At 44.7% G+C, this 24,140-nt stretch overlaps 1 protein-coding gene across 1 annotated transcript; it reads right to left on the bottom strand.

The window, feature by feature from the left end:
• Positions 1-1,252: 1,252 nt before the first annotated feature.
• Positions 1,253-14,146, bottom strand: PTMS (parathymosin). The gene is made up of 5 exons (XM_089488932.1): positions 13,880-14,146; positions 5,961-6,029; positions 5,141-5,219; positions 4,937-5,004; positions 1,253-2,259 (listed from the first exon to the last, which is right to left on the bottom strand). Exons 1-5 carry the CDS (start codon positions 13,943-13,945, stop codon positions 2,209-2,211), a joined length of 333 nt encoding a protein of 110 aa, XP_089345058.1. The 5' UTR covers positions 13,946-14,146; the 3' UTR covers positions 1,253-2,208.
• Positions 14,147-24,140: the final 9,994 nt, after the last annotated feature.

Below are 24,140 nucleotides of genomic sequence, written 5' to 3'. Positions count from 1 at the left end.
ACCCTCCACATTTGCTGGGGTTAGGGGCGCAGGACCCCACGAAAGTGGAAAAACACAAAAAAAACATCTCACCCATTCCCCCGAGAGGAATCTTTGGGTCCTCCAGAGCAACATCTGCTGCAAGTTGACCACAGAATTGCACTGAGGGACCTACAAATGCCTAGAGAATTGTTCTCACTAGGAATTTCTAGGTCCTCCATCATGACTTCTGGCAGACCTTGTCCACAGAGTTGTGCAGGAGAACCTAGAGATTCCTAGAGAACAAATTAACCAAATCTGTGAATAATCAAATCCACAAAAATCAAAACTGCAAATGTGGAGAGATAACTATCTATCCTATCCCATATAATGAAAATGACAGACCTTAACTGGATGAGATGTTGTTTGCATATGACCTTTAGGTTTATTGCAAAGAAGAGGGTACTTGTTGGGTCAAGACCTTGTCACCCATGGCTGCAAGAGCCTCTGTTATCATTGTAAGAAAAATGACAATCTTGTGCAGGGGTCAAACAAAGATACACTTAACCAATTCACAAACTTGCTGCAAATTCAGTTAAGCAGTGATGGAGAAGTCTCTGGCCTGTACCAGCCCTCGCTCAAGGATGATACAGGCGAGTCTTCTTGGTTGCTGCTCAACCAGTTGCTCAGTTACTCTCCCAAGGTGACTCACTGCCTGTTCACTGTTCGACCAGCTGCTCCCTTTGAACCCAGTCACCCTGACAGCAACTGAGCAGCCAGCCTTCCTTCTGTTCTAAGGCTGGCACAGGCAAGAGGGAGAAGCAAGCTTGGCCATAGCTGAGTAGATATAATATCAAAAAATAGGCATGTGGGGTGGGGAGGCTAGGGTTATCATCCAAGAGGAAAGGGGACGCAGCCCACTAAAATTTGGAGACAAGTGGACTAGATCAATAGGCCTTTGGTCTCGGTTTGCCAGGCTCCTCTCATGTTCTTGTATCTCATGAAGTCCATGACATTTTAAACCGTAACTAATCTGCTGGTTTAAAATGCCACAATCTTAACTGGTTGTGAAAATGAGTTGTAAACTATTAGTACTTGTGTCATTTTAAACATAGAAGTTGAACCAGGAGCAATGAATCATCTGGGAAGCACTTGATGAGATATATTAGAATTGGTCAGTTTCTTGGAAACCAGACCATGTCATTAAAATCATCATCTGCTGTAATGAACTAGTCCCACCTTGGTCTGGATGCAAATCACACAGAATTAGCATGTGCTAAGGGACTGCTTGAAATCTTTTTGAAAGGTTTTATTTACAGTGCTAAACAATATATATATTTATATTTTTCATCCTCATAATGTCTGTGGCATAGAAAATACTGCAGATGGGTCTGCTTTAATTTACAAAGAAAGAACAACAACAACTGAAGGATCTGAAGGGAACAAGGAAAAAGCAAATTTTGGTCCCTAATTTTTAAAAAAGCAAACACCCAAAATGAAGAAACACACTGAATCATGTATTACTTTACACATTAAAAACAAGCTTTGCTTTCTGGAAGAAAAAAGTTCACCAGATCCAGCTTGCTGCCTGTCATGTAAATTTGTACAAAATGTATTAATCAAAAACTTTCAGTAAGTTTTACCTAAATCATGTTGTTTTTACTTTGTTTTTGCCTTCCCCCAGCAATGGAATGGGAACCAGGTACAGGATGGCAATACATCCCTGCAAGATTCCCTGCCCTTCAACCACCTGTAAAATCCAGGCTGATTTAACCCCTTTCAGCACCATAAAACTTCCACACAATTGTGGAATTCTGTAAGGAGCCAAAGAAGGAATGGGAAAGGGAGACGTTTGCCCAGGGCAGGGAGCATTTTGCAGCAGTGGTGTTGAAAAGCAGAGGCATGTGAGGATCTCCATTAGGCAGCAACTGTGAAAAGGTGCTTGGGAAGAAGAAGCAAGCTTCCTAGACCCTGGGGCTACTGGGATGGGAGATGCAGGGAGGGTCCGCAACTTGGAGATTGTGAAATAAGGGAAGGGAAGAGAAGGGGAGCACTGTAATATGGAACAGATCTTGGAGCTGGAGAAGAGCCATCTCCAGATGCTATCCTTGCCAGAAAGCACATTTAACCCCTCTGGTCCTCATCTGCAGCTATAACACTTAGGTGGGTGCCTGCACAGGTGAAGGAATGAAGGTGGGAGGACAGATGAGCAATGGAGAGAGGATGTGTGTGTGTGTAGATGGGATAGTATCAAGCGGAGGCGCCATTTTCTGTTTTCTTTCTCTTTGGGTCCACTTCATCCTGAACAGAATAAGATGGGTATACTTGGTTAGCACAAGCGAACTATGAACTGTTTAATAAGAAAATTACAGATATACAGTAGACCTGAGTCATGTTTTAAACCAAATAGATGTGCAGGAATCACATACATTTGTGAACCCCAATTGTGAACCATTGGCAGGGCAGATACTTCTTGCAAAAATCCCAGCAGATGCAATAAGGCTATTGGGGGGGGGGGGGTGTCTCCAAGCCTTACAGAACTTTTGTAGATTACTGGATTTGTGACAGGTGAATATTTCATGGGAAGAACTAAGAATTAAATTCCAGTTACTTTAGAGCAGAATGCTGGCATTTAGAATTTCAGTGAAGTGCTTTGTATTAGTGTCTAAGGGCTTAACCACAAAATGCAGTAAACCACATCACACGTTCTCTTGTTCAGTGCACTGGGAGGGGATGGGATGCAGGGGAGACTTTCTACAGTGGGAGAAAAAACCGCATACACGTACACAAACCTCTTATAGTACATGAATACTGTATTTCCATAATCAGGAAACACAATATTCCTAATGTATCTTCTGTATTATCTTTAGCAAAGGCATTTCAGTCCTACACAACTGCTTCTGTATTCTGTACTAAGTTTTTTAAAAACATAGAAAGGCTCTAAGCAGCCACTGTGGTATCTGAGTTACTGCTTCAGCTTCAGTAATGTACTCCTTCACACATATGTGTAGTATTATCATGAAATGATGATATCCCACTAAGTGCACTGAGGATGGAACATGTTCTGAAAACTACCCAGCTCCAATATACGATGATACACTGCAGTAGTGGGAGAGAAATAGTTAAGTTCTTAGCTTGTACTGATGGTGGTGACCTCAGAAAAAACCTCAGCCTAAGCTCTCTGAGCCAGTCTCTGCCTCACCCAGCAGCATATATTACAGTGCCTATGTACAACTGTAAGTGGATCTGGGACTGCTGTAGGAGCTTTTCCTACTTTGTGTGCTTCATCTGTTTTATTTATCTAAATCACAGAGTAAGTAGCAACCTTTTCATACTTATTTTCATTGCTACCAATCTACTGTACCAGATAGGTCCCTATTATTCTAACTTCACTATGGGCAGTAATGTCACAAACAGACAGGGATCTGTATGAGCTTGTGGGTGAACTGAGAAACTAGGATAGTATCATTTATTTGTATTTTATTTTCTGAATTTATGAAAAATATATACAATTACCAACAAAAAGAGATTAAGGGAGAATCATAGCACAGTTGTTGCCTCCCTTGAGAACAGAGGTGCGCCCAGAGCAGTTCTCTAGATGTAGCTGGACTGCAGCTCCCACCAGCACTAGTAAGTATAGCTAATGAAGAGGTGTGATGAGAGTTGTAGTCCAACAACAAGGAAACATATTGCCCCTCTTTGCTTTATAAATTGCTTGATCTTGTGCTTCACTTGAAACTGGCCATGCTGAAAATATGGTAACAGCAGCTCTGGGCTAAGGATGTCACACCAAATCCAAGCAAATGGCTTGAAAAGCATTGATCTCCATCCATCTGCTGGCCATCATTTCTCATGAGGAATCTCAGTTCCCGATAATAATCCTGCCATGATTCGCAATAAATATTTGAATATATTGAGCATATAGTTCATACATCTCTAACTTAATCCATCTAAAAAACAGGCGCCAAAAGCTGTTTGATAGTGGAAGGGCTCCTCTACATTTGCCAGAATACTCTGAGTTGCCATGGAGCATTATGGCCCCCAATTCGCCCCATACCTGCTGTGGGTTTTCAGCAAACAACAAGTGTGAGCTGTCAGGTGCCATCACTGTGGGTGCCAGTAGCTCTGAGGTCAGCCCTGAGTAACTGGCATCTGCAAAGCGACTTGGGTGGAGCATCCATCATTGCCGCATTTTGCTCTGGATTTTCTGGAAAACCCGGAGCAAAAGGTAATGCAGGCCAAGGAGTGGAAAACTCAACTTGGGTCCAGGTGTTGTGTAAACAGCCAGGAACCAAGTTGGGCTTTGGGGACTACATAATGTAAACTTCATGCAGCAAGACTGGGGTGGGGAATTCATGGTTTATAAATAATGCAGACCAGCCTGAATAGACTACTTCATGAAGTAGAGGGTTCTCCTATAATGAAGGTTTTTAAACAGAGGTTGATGGCCTAGTCTTTAGCTATGCATTTTTGCATGACGGAAGGTTGGACTAGCTGGCCCTTAGGGATATGTCCAACTCTATAGATCTATGGTTCCATTATTATTGTTGTTGTGTGCCATCAAGTCATTTCTAACTTATGGTGAACCTATCACAGGAGTTTCTTGGCAAGACTTGTTCAGAGGAGGTTTTCCATTGCCATCTTCCGAGGCTGAGAAAGTGTGACTTGCCCAAGGTCACCCAATCGGTTTCATGGCCAAGCTGGGATTTGAACCTTGGCCTCCACAGTCCTAGTCCAATTCTCAAACCACTATGCCACACTGGCTCATATTATGTACAATGTGAACAATATTATATTATATTATAATAATGATTCCATTATTCTAAGATTAATACTACCAAATGGGTATGACTGTTATAATTCACCATACCCAGTATTTTTATGAACAGCCAAAGGAACATGTTGTGGTGACTACACAGTCCCAGGCAGAACAGATTCCTCTTCCCTGTGTGCTATTCTTAACATTGTTTTGACTCACCTCTTCCTGCTTCTTCTCTGCAGATCGTTTTACAGCATGTGAGTCTGGTTCCTGTTCATTCTCTTCATCTTGGATTTAAAGATGACAGGGTGTGGGAGTCAGGGGAATAAGAAAGAAATGTTAAATCATAGTAATTAAATTCAGTGGTGCATTTGTGGAACAGCTGTGTGTACAGCTCACACTGCACAGGTTGTTCATTCTCACCTTCGTCATCTTCATCTTCATCATCCTCTGGATTTGCATCTTCATCGTCATCCTCTTCCTCAGCTCCATTTTCATCTTCCTGCATAATGCAAAGCCAGAGAGGATAGTATCTGCCAAACAGTATCTCCAACAATTACCCACTCAGAGCCCCACATTCCCCATAGCTTCTCCCCTTTCCCTAATCACTGCCATATGAAAATCATACTATTTTATGTATTTATTTCATTTCAAACACTTACAGCCCACTCTCCCCCAGAAGACCTATAATTCCCTAATAGTGTCTGTCCTTCTACTCAGGCAACCAAGAAGGCCAGGACTACCCCACATCTGCAGAACTGTGCCAGTGCAGCATCTGATCTGCACTGCACAACATCACCTGGATATACAACACTGCTTAGGAGTGTTTTCTGACCAATGCTGTGGTCACTTTGTGTGAAAGGAGCTATAGGTATGGATGGAGAATAGATCTATCAAAAGCTACCTTGTCTTTGTATAAGGTCCAGATGTGCTCATGCAGGAGATCTGCAACTGGTTTTTGGCTTCCCATGTGACTGCTTGGGAAATCAGGGAAGTGGCATCTTGGAGAAAAGATATTAACCCTTTCCCCCAATTTAAGACCCTAAAGGATATGGGAATAGATTCTGCTACCTGGAAACACAAACAGCTTTATAGAATACTGATCATCTGGATGCCTATGACACCAAGAAACATTATCCCAAATTGCTCTTCCCAGAGCAGCTCTTTATATTAAATATGTAAGGCATAAAAAAATAGTTTTCCTTATGGTAATACAATGTGTGTGTGTGTTTAAATAAATTACCTCTACAATCTCCTTCTTTTCTTTACGGGCAGACTTCTCTTCATGCTTCTCCTTCTTTTCTTTCAGATCCTAAAGAATGAGATAAGAAATACCGTATATGCTATAAGTCGACCTCATGTATAAGCCGATGACAACTTTTGGGGCCAAAACTACTGATTGTCATATGACCCGTTGATAAGTCGAGGATCAGACTTAAGGAGGCAACTAAGCTGGGCTGCCAGGCAGTTGATCGATTTCCCTGCCTCTTCCCAGGTGGGCTGCCCCCTCTGCAAGCAACCCAGTTGGGAAGAGGCTGTAGGGGTGATGAATCACCTTCCCAGCCTCTTTCCAGATGGGTTGCCCCCTCCAGAGGGGGCCTTCTCAGCCTCTTACCAGCTGAGCTGCCCCCTCCAGAGGCAGCCCGACTGGGAACCAGCTTGGGGGACGACCTATTGACCCATGAATAAATTGACCCATGCTTTTGAGGTCAATTGTTTGACCTAAATTTTTCGACGTATACACGAGTATATACTAAATTAATTTAGCGTTGAGGGGAGCAAGCACAAGAAAATACAAAGACAACATAACAAAACAGGTGAAGAGGATGTGACACAGTTTTGCCTTCAAAGAACTGATAGCGAGATGTAAAAGCAACATGGATAAAATGACATAAAAGGGAACATTGCTTTTACAGTTGCTTTGTAGTAGTTGGTATTTTATTTTTAAAAAACCCACAATATATCACAGATCATCAAGTTCTCTTTTTGACTCTTTGTGACAATTACAGAAATCCAGACAAGACATTAAAGGCTCAGTGGAAGCCTCAGTGTGAAAGACAAAATAAAGGCTTGTGGCATAATTTGTTTTTAGCCCAAGACTGAAGCTGAGATCCTATTTCATGCTGGCAGAGCATAAGGCCCCATCGTTGTATTTCTGGGAGGCAGGGGCAGCTTCTTCCTCTGCCTGACTGCTTTTGCTGGAGCACAACCATAGCCAGGGTGCTGCTGGGTGCAGTTCAATCCAGTGGCATCACTAGGTTTCGGGTCACCCGTTGCAGTGACTCATAGTGTCACACTCCCCCTGCTGACCTCCTCCTCCCAGACCATACTGTACAGAATCTTTTTGTACTAATGTTGCTCACTAATCATAATTCCATATACCAATAGCAACAGCAAGTACATTTCTATACTACTTATCAGTGCACTTAAGCATTCCCTAAACTGTTTACAATGTGTAAGATAATTGCTCCCAACAAACTGGATACCCATTTTAGTGACCTTGGAAGGATGCAGGGCTGAGTTGACCCTGAGCCCCTGGCTGGAACTGAACTCACAACCTTGTAGTTTATGAGTGAGTGGCTGCAGTACAGGCATTTAACCACTGTGACACCAGGGCTCCCCGTACTTGCAATAGCAAGTATATTTCTATACCTTGTATCAGTGAACTCAGCACGCTAAATGGTTTACAACATGTAAGCCAATTGCCCCCAACAAGCTGGGTACTCATTTTACCAACCTACAAAAGGATAGAATGCTAAGCGGACTTTGGAGCCCTCCTCTAGGATCAAATTTAGAATATCATGACTGCAGTATCAGCATTTAACCACTGCGCCACCAGGGCTCCCATATCACTGAATGTAATGGTAATAGCTGTGACATAAACAACTAGCAGAATTAAAATTATACTTTTAAATTACAGTATCATACACACAGCCAAAATGTATTTACATATACATTGTTTCATGTGCTTAAAATGAAAATGTGGTAAAATGTGATGTTTTTTAAAGAAAAAAAATTATTTTTGGGAATTTGAAATTTTAATATATATTTTTAAAAAGCTCTTGGGCCTCTCCCTTCTCCTCCCACTGAGCCTCACCCCACTCACACCATCTCTTCAATGTTTTAATGGGACACAGGTGAATGTCACAGCATGATTTTGCCAAAAGGAAGATGTTTGAGGATCAGTGGGGTCACCCCCTCACCTAGTGTAGTCTCACCACAGCCACCATTTGGTTCCTTTTGTGCCCTGGGAGAGGAAGCAGCAGCCCTGGTCTGGATGCACCCCTGCAGCCTCTCAATGATCCCTGACATCCCCCTTGCTGGTAGCCATGGGGCAGGGACCTCATGGAAGGCAACACTGGCCACCTCCTTCAGCAAGGTCCAGGAAAGCAGAGATATGCAGGCACAACCCTGTTATCGCCCCCATGTGTCACCCACAAGATGGACAGCCTGAGAATCCAGACAGCACCTGTCCTATGAATTAACATGCATCACAGTCCAGCAGTCCACTACTATGTGGCACCCATTCTTTCTCTTGGGACTGGCATAATTGACCTTCTCAGTGGACTAAGCCCTCCTATGCTGCCATCCATAATGATGCACTCGAGGCAATAGTCACAGCATTGTGTGGTCAGTGCAGGCATCCAAGGTATTGGTGGGGCTAATGTGACCCCACCCCCACTCCTTTCAATTGCCGACCCTGATGTTTGTTGTGGTTGTGTGCTTTCAAGTCATTTCTGACTTATGGTGACCCTAAAGTTTTCTTGACTAGTTCTTTCAGAGGGGGTTTGCTATGGCCATCCCCTGAGGCTGAGAGAGTGTGACTTGCCCAAGGTCACCCAGTGGGTTTCCATTGCTGACAGGGGATTTGAACCTTGGTCTTCGGAGTTGCAGTCTAACAATCAAACCACTACATCATACTGGCTCTCCATCAAGATATTTATGAAAATGATGGGATAATAACCTATTTTATATGGACCACTTCTTTACTAGGTAAAGAACACCACGAGCTTCCACTAGAGGGCACTCTCTGCTTTTCTGAATTATGGGGCTCTGAAAGCCACTTTGCAAAGGGAGGCTGAAACACTGCCCTAGATACAGCCTGATCACACCAGCGTCTGAATTTCCACTGGTAATCCTCTACTGAACCTTATTCTACTCACCCAGGCATCAAGAAGTGTTCTAGCGATGGAAACACTGCTTCAGTTGGACCACACACTCCAGCTGCCCCAAAAGCAGGGCCCTAGTAAACCATCATGGATATAGTCTGGGGTCTTTGAAAGTCAGCCCTACAGATCCCCTGCCCCACCAACTACTATTCTTGCTGAACGTCTGAGGAAGTTGGTGGAATGGATGCCAAAATCCACAAATGCTCAAGTCCCACTAAATAAAATGGAGTAATAATAATAATGATACAATAATACTATAGTGGGACCTTGGTATATGTTGAGGTTTGCTTCCAGGATCCCTTGTGGAAACCAAAATCCATAGATGCTCAAGTCCCACTAAATACAACGAGGTATTATTATTGTTGTTGTTAATAATATAATAATACCACAGTGTACCCTTGGTATCTGTTGGGGTTTGCTTCCAGGATCCCCTGTGGATATGAAAATCCGTGAATACAATGTGTATTATTATTATTATTATTATTATTATTATTATTATTATTATTACAGTGGGCCCTTTGTATCTGCTGGGGATTGGTTCTAGGACCCCAACTTCATGGATGCCAAAATCCATGGATGCTCATCCCATTAAATAGAATGAGGTGATATTATTATTGTTGTTGTTGTTGTTGTGGGCCCTTGGTATCCCCTGGGGTTTGGCTCCACGACCAAAAATCCAGGGATGCTCAAGTTTCATTAAATACAATGGGGTATTGTTGTTGTTGTTATCGTTATTATTATTGTGGGCCCTTGGTATCCCCTGGGGTTTGGTTCCTGGACCCCCACAATGGATGCCAAAATCAATGAATGCTCAAGTCCCATTAAATACGATGGATGATGATGATGATGATTAATACTACAATGGACCTTTGGTATCTGTTGCGGTTTGACTCCAGGATCCCGTGGATACCAAAATCCGTGGATGCTCAAGTCCCATTAAATGAATGATGATGATGACGACAACAACAACAGCAACAACAATTGATGATTACAGTGGGCCCTTGGTATCGCTGGGATTTGGTTCCAGGACCCACCCACTCCGTTGATACTCAAATCCATGAATGCTCAAATCCCATAGTAAAATGGTGTCCGTTATCTAAAATGGCAACATCATGGCTTGTTTTTTTGGAATGTATGTACAGTATTTTCAAAGTATTTTCAAGATGTGGATGCTTGAATTTATGGATTAAAAATCCATGACCATGAAGGGCTGACTGTATTATGTTCCTAACCATAAAACTGCCCAGGGCTGATGCTGCAAGATCTATCATGGACCAATTCATCTATTAGGGAGAGGAATCCAAGATGTTAAAGGGGGGGCACTACTTACTACTTACTAGGCGGGGAAAGTCTTGGCCCCCACACTGAGATGACAGCAACACTGGGAGTAATGAGCCTCTCACCAAAGCAGGCCCTGTGCAACTGAGCTTTGCTTTTTCTGGAGATTGCACACAAGTCTTGCAAGGAGGGGGAGAACCCCAGTTTGGGGGTGAGTGGGGACGGAAGACTGCGTTTCCCAAGCTCCATTTCCATCTGTGCGCTCACCGTTAAAATCAAGAGATGTAAGGCCAAGTGGCCTGCAATGCATAACCTTTATCCCTGTGTCCCTGGCTGCCCTCCGGGAGGTTTACATTAATTATTTCCCTTGCCCTGCCTGCATAGAGAACATTGTGCAAGCCCAAAGCCCTGGAACATGGAGGTTATTTACTGTCTCCTCTGCTTATCTGCCCTCTTCTTGGACACAACAACAAAGCCTCTCCTGCCCTGGGCTCAACTCATACACACACACACACACACACCTTTAAATTACAAGATCATACACACAGCCTAAATATTGACAAATGCAGAGTGCCATGTGGTTAAAGTGAACATTTGCTAACATGTGATGTGATATACAGTATATATACATGCGTCCTTGGCACATTGGCATGGGAAGAAGACTTAATTCTGAGCCCACAAAGAGAGCTGCCCCATGCGCCTCCCTCCTGCCTATCCATATGTGTGTGTGTGTGTATACACACATACCCACTATCAATATGCGCATGGGGCAGCCCTCTGTGGGCCCAGAATTAAGTCTTCCTCCCATGCCAATGTGCCAGGACTATGCAACCTCAGAGTTTTGGCAAGGGATCCTCTTCATGGTGGCACAGGTCTGGCCCCTACCTCTTTTAGGTCCCCACCCCCTTTTGTTTCTTCCTTCCCCAGCTTCAAATCATGTTTCCCAGATAGCTTTGTTAGGCTGCATCTGCACCATAAAAATAATCCAGTTTGATGCCACTTTAACTGCCCTGGCTCCATGCTATGGGATTCTGGGAATTGTCGTTTGTTGGGGGGCACCAGAGCAGACAATTCCCAGAATTCCCTTGCATGGAGCCAGGGCAGTTAAAGGGTGTCAGAGCTCTGGTGCCCCCAACAAACTTCAGTTCCCAGAGTCCCACTGCGTTAAACCAGGGCAGTTAAAGTGGGGTCAGAGAGCTCTAGTGCCCCCCAACAGTTCCCAGAATCCCACAGCATGGAGCCAGGGCAGTTAAAAGGGGTGCCAAACCAGATTATTTCTGCAGTGCAGAGGCCACCTCCATAAATTAGTTTGCCCAAGGCAATAAAAAGTGGAGCAATAAGGAGTTAGGTGGGGGTTTTGGGGGTGGGAGGGTTATGGGGTCTTAAACCCTGGGGTGACCTTGCCCACAAAGGAGCAGAGGGGACCCACTTTCCCTCTTCCCACAAAACAGCCTTCAGACTCCAGCAGCCTCCTTGTAAATCCCGAGTTCCAGTTCTACATGTGTCTCTATCTGGAGCGAAGGGTCCCAAGGGGCAAGGATGAGCCCTTCCATCTTGGAAGCCACAAAAACAGGTTTCAGAGAGAACAGGGTGGCTAGGCATGTCCTCCTTTTCCAAGACATGGCCTCCATTTCTACCTTCATCCAGGAGGAATTCCAGAACGTCCTACATTTGGAGTATGTAAACTCGCTTGGGCGAGTCACACTCTCTCAGCCTCCTCAGGGGAAGGCCATGGCAAACTTCCTCCGGACAAGCCTTGCCAAGAAAACTCCAGGATAGGGTTGCCACCATAAGCTGGAAAGGACTTGAAGACACACAACACACAAACACTACACATATACTACACACACACACAAACACACATATATATACACACACACACACACACACACACACTGGGTGACCTTGGGCAAGTCACACTCTCTCAGCCTCAGGGGAAGGCAAGCCTCCTCTGAGCAAACCTTGCCAAGAAAACCCTGTGCGAGGGTCACCTCAGAGTCACCACCATAAATCCCAAACCACTTGAAGCCCCATACACAAACAAATATATTATGTATTTATACACACACACACACACACACACACACACACACACACACACACACACAGGGTGCCCTTGGGAAAGTCACACTCTCTCAGCCTCAAGGGAAGGCAAAGGCAAACCTCCGCTGGGCAAATCTTGTCTGGCAACCTCCACGATAGGGTTGCGTTAAGGTCACCACCATAAGTAAGAAACAACTCAAAGGCGCACAATACACAACAAGAAGCACGGATTTATATTTCTAGGAGTACTTTTGGCTCTTATTGTGTCATGTCCTCCATTCTGAGCCTAAGAAACTTGCATTTGTATTCCTAGGTGTGTTTTATAGCTCTTTTTGGCACCGTCCTCCTTTCCCCGGACGTGTCCTCCATTTCACCCTCCTTCTCCAGGAGGGGTCCAAAAGGTCCTCCATTTTGAGCATCACTTAAGAAGCATGATTTTATATTGATATGAGCCTTTTATAGCTTTTCTTTGGTCAGGTTTCCCCCTCCCCTCATTTTTCTGGCAGGTCCTCCTTTCTGCGGTGCCTGGTCCTCCTTTGTAGTTAGGAGGACATCTGGTCACCCTGGGTCGCGGGTCCTCTTTTTCCAGGGCATGTCCTCCATTCTATGATTCTATCTCCTCCTTTGGAGCAGGACTAAGGAGCGTGGATTTTATATTTATAGGTTTGTAAGGTCCTCCATTTGTCAGTGCCTGGTCCTCCTTGCATTTGGGGAGCAAGGGCTGAGCAAGGCCAGGTGTCCGGGTGTCCTCCAAATGGCGGACAGCCCAGGAAAAAGGAGGGCATGACCAACATGCAAAAGCTTCCAACACTCATACAGATCTAAAGCCATGCTTCTCAGCCGGGCTCAACATGGAGGACCTTTTGGGATGACCTCCTGGGAAGAAGGTGGAAATAGAGGACGGGTCCTGGGAAAAGGAGGACACCCTGAGGATATGACAACATATAAAAGCGAAACACACTCCTAGGCATCGAAACTCCTGCTTCTTGTGATGCTCAGAATGGACGGCGTTTGGGAAGCCCTCCTGGGCAGAGGGCCAGAAATGTAGGGCGCGTCCTGGAAAAGGAGGACGCCCGGGGACCAGGCATCCTAAGCACAATGGCGGGCCAGGCACCGCCAAATGGAGGACCTTCCAAGACAAAAAAAGGAGGACAGGACCACAGAAGAGCTGCAAACACGAGGATCGACGCCTGGTTCTTAGTCCTCCTCCAAAAGGAAGGCGTTTTAGGGATCGTTCCTGGGCAGAAGATGGAAATGGAGGGCAAGTCCTGGAAAAAGGAGGACATGACAACTATGCAAAGGCTCCACTCATACAGATCTAAAACCATGCTTCTTAAGCCAGGCTTAACATGGAAGACCTTTTGGAAAGACCTCCTGGGCAGAAGGTGGGAATGGAGGACGGGTCCTGGGAAAAGGAGGGCGCTCCTGGTCTCCCCGGACCACAAAGGAGGACCGGGCACCAAATGGAGGACCTTCCAGGGGAAAAGGAAAAAGGAGGACAAGACGAAAGAGCTGGATCCCCTCCTAAAAAGGTGAATGCCTGGTTTTTAGAGATGCTCCAAATGGAGGGCCCTTTGGGGAGAGAGGGCTGGGGTGGAGGACGCGTCCGGGAAAAGGAGGACGGGGAGGGCTGCTCCCCCTGAGCCGCCTCCATCCCTGGCGCCGCTCTCACCTTGGCTCCCAGCTCCACCGGAGCCGCCGCCACCGCCTCCTCTTTCTCGGCGGGCTTCTCCGACATCTGGGCGAGGCAAGGGGGGCTTCTTCGGGGCCGAAGGGGGTCCGGGTCTGGTCCGTCCGGGAGGGAGGGAGAGGAGAGAGGGGAGAGGAGAGGAGAGGAGGGACCCCGGGGGCCAAGCAAGCCTCCCGCCGCCGCCGCCTCTTGCTCTGCTTCCTCGCCTCCGCCTCCGCCTCCTCCTTCTGCTCTTTCTTTCTTTCTTTCTTTCCCCGGAGGGAGGCTGGGCCAGGAAAAAGGGATTTATACTGGGCTCTCTGTGACGAGGAGGAAGGCGGGACCCCAGTGGAAGGAAAGAGGGAGGGAGGCAGGAAAGGAAAGGAGGATGGATGGATGGATGGATAGGGAGGAAGAAAGGAAGGCAGGCAGGCAGGCCGGGGAGGGAGGGAGAGAAGGAGGGAAGAAGGAAGGATGGATGGCCAGGGAGGAAGGAAGGAAGGAAGGAAAGATGGTCAGGGAGGGAGGAAGGAAGGAAGGAAAGATGGTCAGGGAGGAAGGAAGGAAGGAAGGAAGGAAGGAAGGAAGGAAGGAAGGAAGGATGGTCAGGGAGGAAGGAAGGAAAGAAAGATGGTCAGGGAGAAAGGAAGGAAGGAAGGAAAGATGGTCAGGGAGGAAGGAAGGAAGGAAGGAAAGATGGTCAGGGAGGAAGGAAGCGAGGAAGGAAGGAAGGAAAGATGGTCGGGGAGGAAGGAAGGATGGATAGATGGAAGGAAAGATGGTCAGGCAGGAAGGAAGGAAGGAAAGATGGTCAGGGAGGAAGGAAGGGAGGAAGGAAGGAAGGAAGGAAGGAAGGAAGGAAGGAAGGAAAGATGGTCAGGGAGGAAGGAAGGAAGGAAAGATGGTCGGGGAGGAAGGAAGGATGGATAGATGGAAGGAAAGATGGTCAGGGAGGAAGGAAGGATGGGTGGATGGAAGAAAGGAAGGCCAGGAAAGATGGAAGGCCAGGAAGGAAGGAAAGGTGGCCAAGGAAGAAGGAAGCAAGCAAGGAAGGCCAGGGAGGAGGGGACCACTCTCCTTAGAAACCATCATCCCCTGCTTCCCATGCAGCCCCCAATCACACTTGGGAGTTTCTCACAGTAGGGCTAATTTTGACATTAAAGAGAGATTAAAGCACATTTAAAGCATCCCACCAATAAAGCAAAATTGGCGAGTGCTTGCATGAATGATTATCACACACTTGCACAAATAAAGCGATGTCGGAAATACATTGCCGCAGAAATCCCACAAGTAAAAATATGTGTGTTAATGCTTCTTTGTGACCACTTTAATGGTGTTTTTTTTTTTGTGGAGACGTTGCGTGAAATCATTATGCGTAATTACATAATTTTTCTTGAACAGTTTCTTGATGTAAGCTCCAGGAAAAGAGATTCCACCTCAACATTAGGAAGAACTTCCTGACAGTAAGGGCTGTTCGACAGTGGAACACACTCCTTCCTCGGAGTGTAGTGGAGTCTCCTTCCTTGGAGGTCTTTAAACAGGGGCTGGGTGGCCATCTGTCATAGTGAATACTTTGATTGAGAGTTCCTGCATGGCAGGGGTTTGGACTGGATGGCCCTTGTAGTCTCTTCCCAACTCTATGATTCTATGAATCCTCCATTTTGAGCACAACTACAAAGCACGCATTTATATTTCTAGGAGTGTTTTGCCACTTTTCTTTGATCATGTCCCCCATTCTCCTGGACTTTCCTCCATTTGAGGGTGCCTTGCCACTGGTCACTGGGAGGGAGGGATCTGCAGGACTTCAGAAGGGCACCCCCCAAGCCATTATATTCCCCACACCATGTATAGATGCAAAAGCTGGACAGTAAATAAAGTAGATATGAAAGTATAATCTCTCTGGTGCTGAAAAAGAGTGCTGAGGATCCTGTGGACAGCCAAAAAGACAAACATGTGGGTCCTTGAACAGATCGTGCTGAAATACTCCTAGAAGCCAAGATGATCAAACTGAGACTGTTGCCACATCATGGGAAGGCATTGCTCACTATAAAGATCCTAAAGAGTAAAGACATACAACTGAGCACTAAAGTAAGAATCATCCAAGCCATCTTGTTCCCCATCACCATGTACAGATGGGAGAGCTGGATAGTGAAGAAAATGGATAGAAAGGAAACAAATTCATTCCAGATGTAGTGGTAGAGGAGAGGAGACCAGGCTTCAATTTCCAGCTCAGCCATGAAATCCATTGGATGACTTTGGGCAAGTCACATGCTCTCAGCCTTAGGAGAAGGCAATGGCAAACCTCCTCTGAACAAATCTCGCCAAGAAAATCCCATGATAGGTTCAGCTTAGGGTTGCCAGAAGGTGGAAACAACTTGAAGGCGTACAACAACAAACTGGGGAAGAGTGCTGAGGATACCATGGATGGCAAAAAAGACAAACAAATGGGTTTTTGGATATATCAAGCCTGAAATTCCCCTGGGAGTGACTAAACTGAGGCTTTGGCCACATCATGAGAAGGTAGGACTCATTAGAAAAGGCCATAGTGCTGGGTAAGATGGAAGGAAGGAGAAAGAAAGGAAGACCCCATGCCAGATGGATAGACTCAATCAGGGAGATCACAGGCATGTATCTGGAGGACTTGAGAAGTGCAGTGGAGGACAGGGAGTCTGGGAGATGTCTCATCCACAGGGTTGCCATGAGTTGCAGTTGACTCGAGGGCAGCCAACCACCAAACACCAGCTGCAGGGACTGTGGCAACTATCAGACATGATTGAGGAGGCCTTCTTTGCTCATTTGCCAACTATATGTGTGACCAAAAGTAAGAATGTGGCAACTGGCATCTGAAACAGCACATGGAGGTCCTGTAACACCTGGGAGAAATATTTCCAGGATAGTCCCAGGACTCACTGCAGTCCGATGGATTCTGAAAATAGCATGGAAACAGGACATAGTAAAGACAGCCTGGGCCATCTTATGGGATTCTGTTGCTCTCAGAACATGTCCAGATTGGCCTGGAGAATCATTTCCACAATCCATAATATCTTTGTCAGAGGAGCATGGTGTCATCCTTAGATCTGCAAAAAAAAAAAAATCTTCTGGTTGTTATTACATTCTTAATAGAAAGTTATCAAAGGTGTACCACTGAGCTGTTATGTAATCTTGACTATGTAGCTGTCCTTCATGTAAATGCACCAGAATGGAATCCACTTCACATGGATTATTAGTACTACTGGGCTTGTCATCCAGGGCACTTCCAGCCAGGTGATGTTTTGGGCAGAATCACACTGCCTCATTCATAGAAGATGGAATATTACAGAGGGCCCAGATATCATATACCATAACATGATGTTGTTGTTAGTGGTGTTAGCTGCCCTTGAGTCAACTTTGACTCATAGCAGACCTGCGGATGAGAGATCTCCAAGACCCCCTGTCCTTTACTGTCCCACTCAGGTTGTGCAGGAGCTCACACCTTTGGCCTCTGTGGTATGTCTAACCATCGTTGACTAGTCTAACCGTCTAGTGTGTGGCCTTCCTCTCCTTCTACTTCCATCTACCTTTCCCAGCACCATTGTCTTTTCCAATGATTCATGCCATCTCATGATGTGGCCAAAGTATAATAGCCTCGATTTAGTCATCTTGGCTTCCAGGGAGAGTTCAGGCTTGATCTGTTCTAGAACTCATTGACTTCTTGGCCATCCACAATATTTTTATTACTCTTCTCCAGCACCACATCTCAAATGAGTTGATTTTCTTGCTATCTGCTTTCTTCACTGCCCAGCTCTCACATCCATATATTGTGATGGGAAGTACAATGGCTTGGACTATCCTCACTTTAGAGTTCAGAGTTATATCTTTGCACTTTAGGATCTTGTCTAGTTCTTTCATGGCTGTCCTTCTCATTCCTAGTTTCCTGATTTCTTTACTGCATTCTCTGTACTAGTTAATATTTGATCCAAGGTATGAGATCCTTTGACTATTTTATTCTTCTTGTTATCTAGAATGAATTCTTGTAGCTCTTCCATGGTCATTATTTTTGTTTTCTTAAAGTGTAGCATTTAGCCTACCTTGGCACTTTCCTTCTTGAGCTTCTTTGGTAACTGTTCCAAGTTGTTGTTTTCTGCTAGTAGTATTGTGTTGTCTGCGTATCTTATGTTTCTCCCTCCGATCTTCACTCCTCCTGCCTCTGAATCCAAGCCTGCTGTGTGAACAATATTTTGTACATACAAGTTGAACAGATAGGGTAATAGTATGCGATCTTGCCTTACAGCTTTGCTTATTGGGAACCATTCTGTTTCCCAGTATTCTATTCCAACAACAGCCTCTTGTCATGTATCTTCATTATTATTAATGATAGCATGATGTGATGACTTGCCTTTGTTGTGGACCTGTTCGGTGGTGGTGCCCTGAAAGTGGAACACCTTCCTCAAGGAAATTTACCTGATGCCTATTTAAAGTTATTTGAGCTCTATGCAAGGACCTCTAAAATCCTCCATGCATAGCTTTTATGCTGCCTGGTGTTCATCTTTAATTGTACTTTTAAAAATACTGTTCTTTTATACACAGTATCTCAGTGCTTTTGTTTTATAAACATATTTCAACATTTATAAGGGGAGGTCATCTGGAGTTTTGGGGTTGGGTGTCACCAATGTGTGGATCACACCCAACGCTATCTTTGCTTTACATCCAGTTCTAAGGTAGCTGTTTCAGTCCTGAAGCAATAACATCTGTTGTCAGTAATGAACTGGATGAGAGCAAGCAAATTGAAAGTTAATCTAGACAAGATGGAAGTGCTCCTGGCAGATTGGGGAATAGAAAGATTAGGGACTTTGCCTGTTGGTTACACTCCTCCAGAAATCTCAGCCTCACAGTTTGGGTGTTCTGGACTCAACTGAGCCTGGATGCCCAGGTTTCAGCAGTGGCCAGGAGTGCATTTGTAGTTAAAACTAGTGCACCAGCTGCACCTGTTCCTTGAGACATTAGATCTGACTATGATGACACATGTCTTGGTTACATCCCATCTAGACTTCTGTGACGCACTCTCTGTGGGACTGCCTTTGGAAGTTGTTCAGAAACTTCAACAGGTTCAGAATGCCAGTCACGGGGAGCATGTAACTCTTTTATTAAAACAGTTTCACCAGCAAAGACCTTTTTATTTGTGCAGGATTTTAATATGTAATTTTTCACAGGAAGGCTTCTTGTCTGCGCTCTGTTTTGTTTTGTTTTTTTTTTAACTTTTGTATGCTTTCAAAATAAGTTTATACTGTTTTAACTTGGTGGATTTAATTGTTTTAAACAGTTTATTGTCAGGTTTTGATTCCTTTTGCAAACTACCTTGGATCCCACTCTGGGAGAAAGACAGCATATAAATAAAATAAAATAAATTGAAGACTTATGACACTTCTGCTAAGACTCAACACTGTCAATTAACCTGGAAAGGAAACTAGGTGCCTGTGCTTTGGCAAAACACAGGCATAATGTGATCATGATATCCAGCCCCACATTAATGTCTCATGACTGTATTGTAAATTAATCCTAGTTTCCAAAGTTTTATTTTACAAGGCAATTCCATGTTTAACACATTGCAATTCTCTACCTAACCTGGAGGTTAACTGGGTATGAATCACACCAAGCCCATCTATTTCTGTCCATCTATGGTTGCACTAGCAGAAGCACTTCTAATAACAAAAGATGAGTTAAAGAGTGTCCTCTGGTTGTGACTGTTTTTTCATGGTCAGCAAAAAATCCACCCATCCGAAGATAACACCACTAACAGAAGCAGATTTACCACCTAGCAACACAAGAAGGTTTGCTTTGTCCAGAATGACTTTCAGTTGATTGGTCCACATCCAGCCTATCCTTAAGTATGGGTTTAGCACCATCTGCATCCCCCTGAATTGGAAGGAGATTATTGGACCTCATAAGCAAATGGCATCTCCCTTCCGGCCTCCTGATGAGCTCACTCAGCTTTCCCATGCAGATGTTTCTGAAAACAAGGTGGATAAAACAGAATTCAATGGGACCCCCTTGCAGTCTGAAATGCAAGCCAAGAAGTCAAGCAGTAATCCTGCTCACAAGTATATTTACGTCATGTGTACAAAAGGTCCCATTGCATACCCTTACTCAGATTGTCCCAGCCCCCATATGTCCATCTTAGCCTCATGGTATCACAGATGGGGCTGTCTGGATGCATTGCACATTCCAGTTTCAGGTTTTTGAGTCCTCAGCTATTTGCCATATCCTTCAGACTCCCTATTGTGTTTTAATAACAGAAACTGATGTCTCACTGCAGTGGTAGGTAGAGAAGCATGTGTGGGCAACCACTTCTTTGAAAGTAGCTGTTGTTGTGTGCCTTCAAGTCCTTTCCAACTTATGGCAACCCTAAAGCAAGTCTGTCATGGGGTTTCCAAGGTAAGATTTGTTCAGAGGGGTTTGCCCTTGTTATTCTCTGAGGCTGAGAGCATGTGACCTGCCCAAGATCAATCAATGGGTTTCCAGGGCCAAGTTGGGAATTGATCCTGGTGTCCAAAGTCATAGTCCAATGCTCAAGCCACTATGCCACACTGGCTCCTTTGAATGTAGTGGCATCAGCTAAACAAATATTGTTAGGGTTCTCATGTTTAGTAGACTGTAGTGGCATCAGCTAAACACGAGAACCCCCCACAATATTTGTTCTGCCACCTGCATCTTCTTCATATAGGAATGCAAGGCGGAAATCTCAAGAACTGACGGCACTGTAAACTGAAAAATACAAATGTGAGTTGGCAAGGCAAAACCCATTATTTATTTGCTCCAGACTTCCTGAGCAGTGTCAGGTTTCCTGGTGAGACACAAGCTTGTTCAGACACAGCTTTGATCCAGTTCCCTCTATATTCAATATATGACTGCAGTTTGAGATAAAGGAAGTAAAGCAGAAAGTTTTTTTAATCAGTCGTCGTACTAGGGTTTCTTGTAGAGGCTCTATAACACTGAAGCTGTTCTACAACTGTCACTGCATTTAGCTTCTTTGATTTCTATCATGAAGGAATGTAAAACATACTACATATTCTTACAGCCCTCTCGTGTGATTTCTGCCCCTTGAACAGGGAATATGTTATCTCTGTTAGATTCAGGGAATTTGGACACTTTTTCTTGAGTTAGGGAGGTAGAAATTTGGAGTGACAGAAATATAGTAAGAGTTCTGCTAATTCTCCAGATTCAAATGTCTGTTATGTGTTTGTAACATGTGCCAGTTATACACATTTTAAAATAAGGCTGCAATCTGCAATGGAAGTAACTACCATTGAACAAAGTGGCACTTAGGTTTCACTGAAGATTACATTTAATGCATGAGGACCAATGAGTCTTCTGGGAGGCTGCCCAGAAAGGGTATCTTGCTAGGCAAAATGAACTGTAAAATAGATAGTGACCAAAAGGGGTAGCTCACAGCAGGGCCAGGATATTGGTTGATATAGTACCTCTCCTGATTAACTCACTTGTGTCTGACAGTACTTTTTTTGAGTTTGAACCTGTCATTACTGTAGATTTGAATCTGGGACCCCCTCCACAGGAGGCCTATGCGATTGCACCTAATTGTTGCTCCTACTGTAGCCCCTGTGCTCCTGCTGTCTGAATGGGTCTTGGCACAGAATGCTATATTGCATAGACCCAGGGCATAGTCACCTTGAATCTCACTTTGGGGAGAAAATGGGCAGGTACAGCTCCTGGACTCTATGCAGTTGTTTTCTCTTGCCATCCAAAGTATTGTAGATATTCCACCAGCATAGCACAGCCACATCTTTCAGTGCGCTGCATACTTGTGGTGTACAGGATTGCTCTGTTAGAAAAATAAAGGCAAATTGTCCAGCCTACTGCAAAGGCTTAAAAGAAGGCAAGACAGCTTCCCTGCTGAAATTGCAAAGTGCCGTAAATAAATTCATTCATTCGTTAAATTGCAAAGTGTATGCCAGATGAGCCTCTCTAGAAAGCCTCTGTGGGTGCCACCACAAAGAAACCCAAATCTCTGGCTGCACCAGTAAGATCACTTGTAGAAGGTCCTTTGACAATTATCTCTGTGACCTGGCAGGCATATGTAGAGCTAAGAATACCTCCAGGTGCTACAGTCCCTGACAGCCAGCATGGCATAGTGGTTTAGGTGTTGGACTGTGAATCTGGAGACCAAGGTTCAATTCCCATCTTGGCCATGAAAACCATTGGGTGACCTTGGGCAAGTCACATGCTCTCAGCCTCAGGGGAAGGCAATGGCAAACCTCCTCTGAACAAATCTTGCAAAGAAAACCCTGTTATGCGATCCCCATAAGTCTGAAATGACTTGAAGGCACAAACAACAACAACAACTTCAGTCCCTAGTCTTCAAACCTTTAAAGGCAAGCACCAGGACCCTGAACCGGATCCAGAACCAATGGTGCTCATTGTTTAGGAACAGGTTAAATATACTTCAAGCACACATATCCTACTTAATTGTCTAGGTGTATTCTGAACTAAATGCTATTTCCAGCAGTGTGTATTTCATTACATTAGTTTCTTTCCTTATCAGAATATGGATAGCTAAAACCAGGTAGTCTCTATCTGAGATGGGAAGGTTGCTAGCTGAAGAGCTGGCAAAAGGCACCCTGTGCCACAGATCACCATTTGCTGCTCCAGTGACAAAGCCAGATCTTGGTGCAAAACACACCGCAGAAATAATTCAGCCTGAGTGAGACTGCTTTAACTGCCCTGGTTTAATGCTAAGGAATTCTTGGAACTGTAGTTTTGTGAGACATTTAGCCTTCTTGGTCAGAGAGCTCTGGTGCCACAACAAACTACAGTTCACAGGATTCCCTGGCACTGAGCCCGGGCAGTTAAAGCGGTCTCAAACTGGATTATTTCTGCAGTGTGTTTTGGACCCTAGAAGAAGCTCTTTGAAGTAACTTCTATTGATTGGCCGCAGACAATCACTTCTGAATTTAAACTGAATCAGGTAAAAAGGGAGTGAAGCGCCTATGATCAATATCCTGGTGATATCTCTGTGGCTAGATCGGGGTGGGAACATTGACTGCATGCATCCCCAGGGATCTTTTCGCAGCTCCTAGTGCCACATTTTTATTTATTTTCTTCAATATACTCCCTTTTTACCTGATTCAATTTAAATTCTAAAGTGATTGTCAGGGGCCAATAAATTGAAGTTACTTGGAAGAGCTTCTAGATGTGCCGTGCAAACACCTCAAATAGCAACCCACCCACCCCCCCGGCAATTTCAGACAAAGGAGAGGTTTTTTTCCCAACCCGAAAAGATCTGGACATTGACTTCCAGGAAAGGTTCTCCATGGCATCCTGGGGTGGGGCAAGGCAGCCCTGTCACCTGGGCTAGATGCTAAGTAGCATGAGAGATAGAACATATAATAAGATCCCACAGTGGAAAGGTCATAAGCCTGAACAGAGGTTCATCTTTCGAACTGGCCATCAAGGCAGGGATGACACTACTACAATGGAGTTTCTCCAGTTGCTAGTCCAGACAGCCCATCTAGAAAGATGATTTTGGAGATAGTCTTGATTCAGTGTAGTGTAAGTGATCACCATGTTAAATTCAGGCCTAAAGTCCAATTGAAATGGATTGAGGCAATTCATCTCATTCAAAAGTTGTTTCAGTGGAAGTACCACAAACCACACAAACACCTTGCCCAGAAAGGGGATATGGACATATTCTGGATCCAAAGAGATTTTCTTAAGTATGATCCTACAGCTAGCTAGCTTCTTCAAGAGTGCTGAATTACTTTCCCTTGAAGACCAGCCAGCTAATTCCTCTTTGCTTGATTTTGAGCCAAGAACAGCAAGGAGTGAGCAGACAAATGGTAAGCCATTCCTCTGCAAGAACCTTACCCACTCTCAAGTCTCAATAACTGAAATTCATCCAATTAACACCAGACCAGACATTCTAGACAAGTCCAAAGACCTGTCCAAAGACTCAATAGTAACATTACCAGTTGCGGTATATGTTAGTGATATTAACCCTTGGTGATTAATGAACATGTTTCCATAACCGCTGAGCATTAGTCACAATGAGGACGACCCCAAGCCTGTGGAAAAAGCAGTGTTTGAGCGAGGGTTATGACAACGAAGGGGAATCATGTTGCTATGCCACAATTTGCAGTCACAAACTGGGTTTGATATTGATGCCTCACTAGAACTGAATCAGATTCATGTTTTTTTACCCCTTGTGTTCCGACTATGTTTCATCATCATCAGTTGCAGTAAAGTTGGAAACTGCTCAGTGGGAGAGAAGACT

Source organism: Sceloporus occidentalis, unplaced genomic scaffold, assembly GCF_023333645.1.
Source record: "Sceloporus occidentalis isolate IW3139 unplaced genomic scaffold, rSceOcc1.0.p SCAF_1, whole genome shotgun sequence".
Lineage (NCBI taxonomy): Eukaryota > Metazoa > Chordata > Lepidosauria > Squamata > Phrynosomatidae > Sceloporus > Sceloporus occidentalis.
This window is presented reverse-complemented; position numbering and strand designations above follow the sequence as displayed.

Bases quoted from the DNA above. Each gene is read 5' to 3' on its own strand.
- PTMS (XM_089488932.1), bottom strand. From the start codon at position 13,945: ATGTCGGAGAAGCCCGCCGAGAAAGAGGAGGCGGTGGCGGCGGCTCCG. The intron at 6,030-13,879 runs GTGAGAGCGGCG...CTCATTCTTTAG, and splicing joins CGGTGGAGCTGGGAGCCAAG to GATCTGAAAGAAAAGAAGGA. The intron at 5,220-5,960 runs GTAATTTATTTA...TGCATTATGCAG, and splicing joins AAAAGAAGGAGATTGTAGAG to GAAGATGAAAATGGAGCTGA.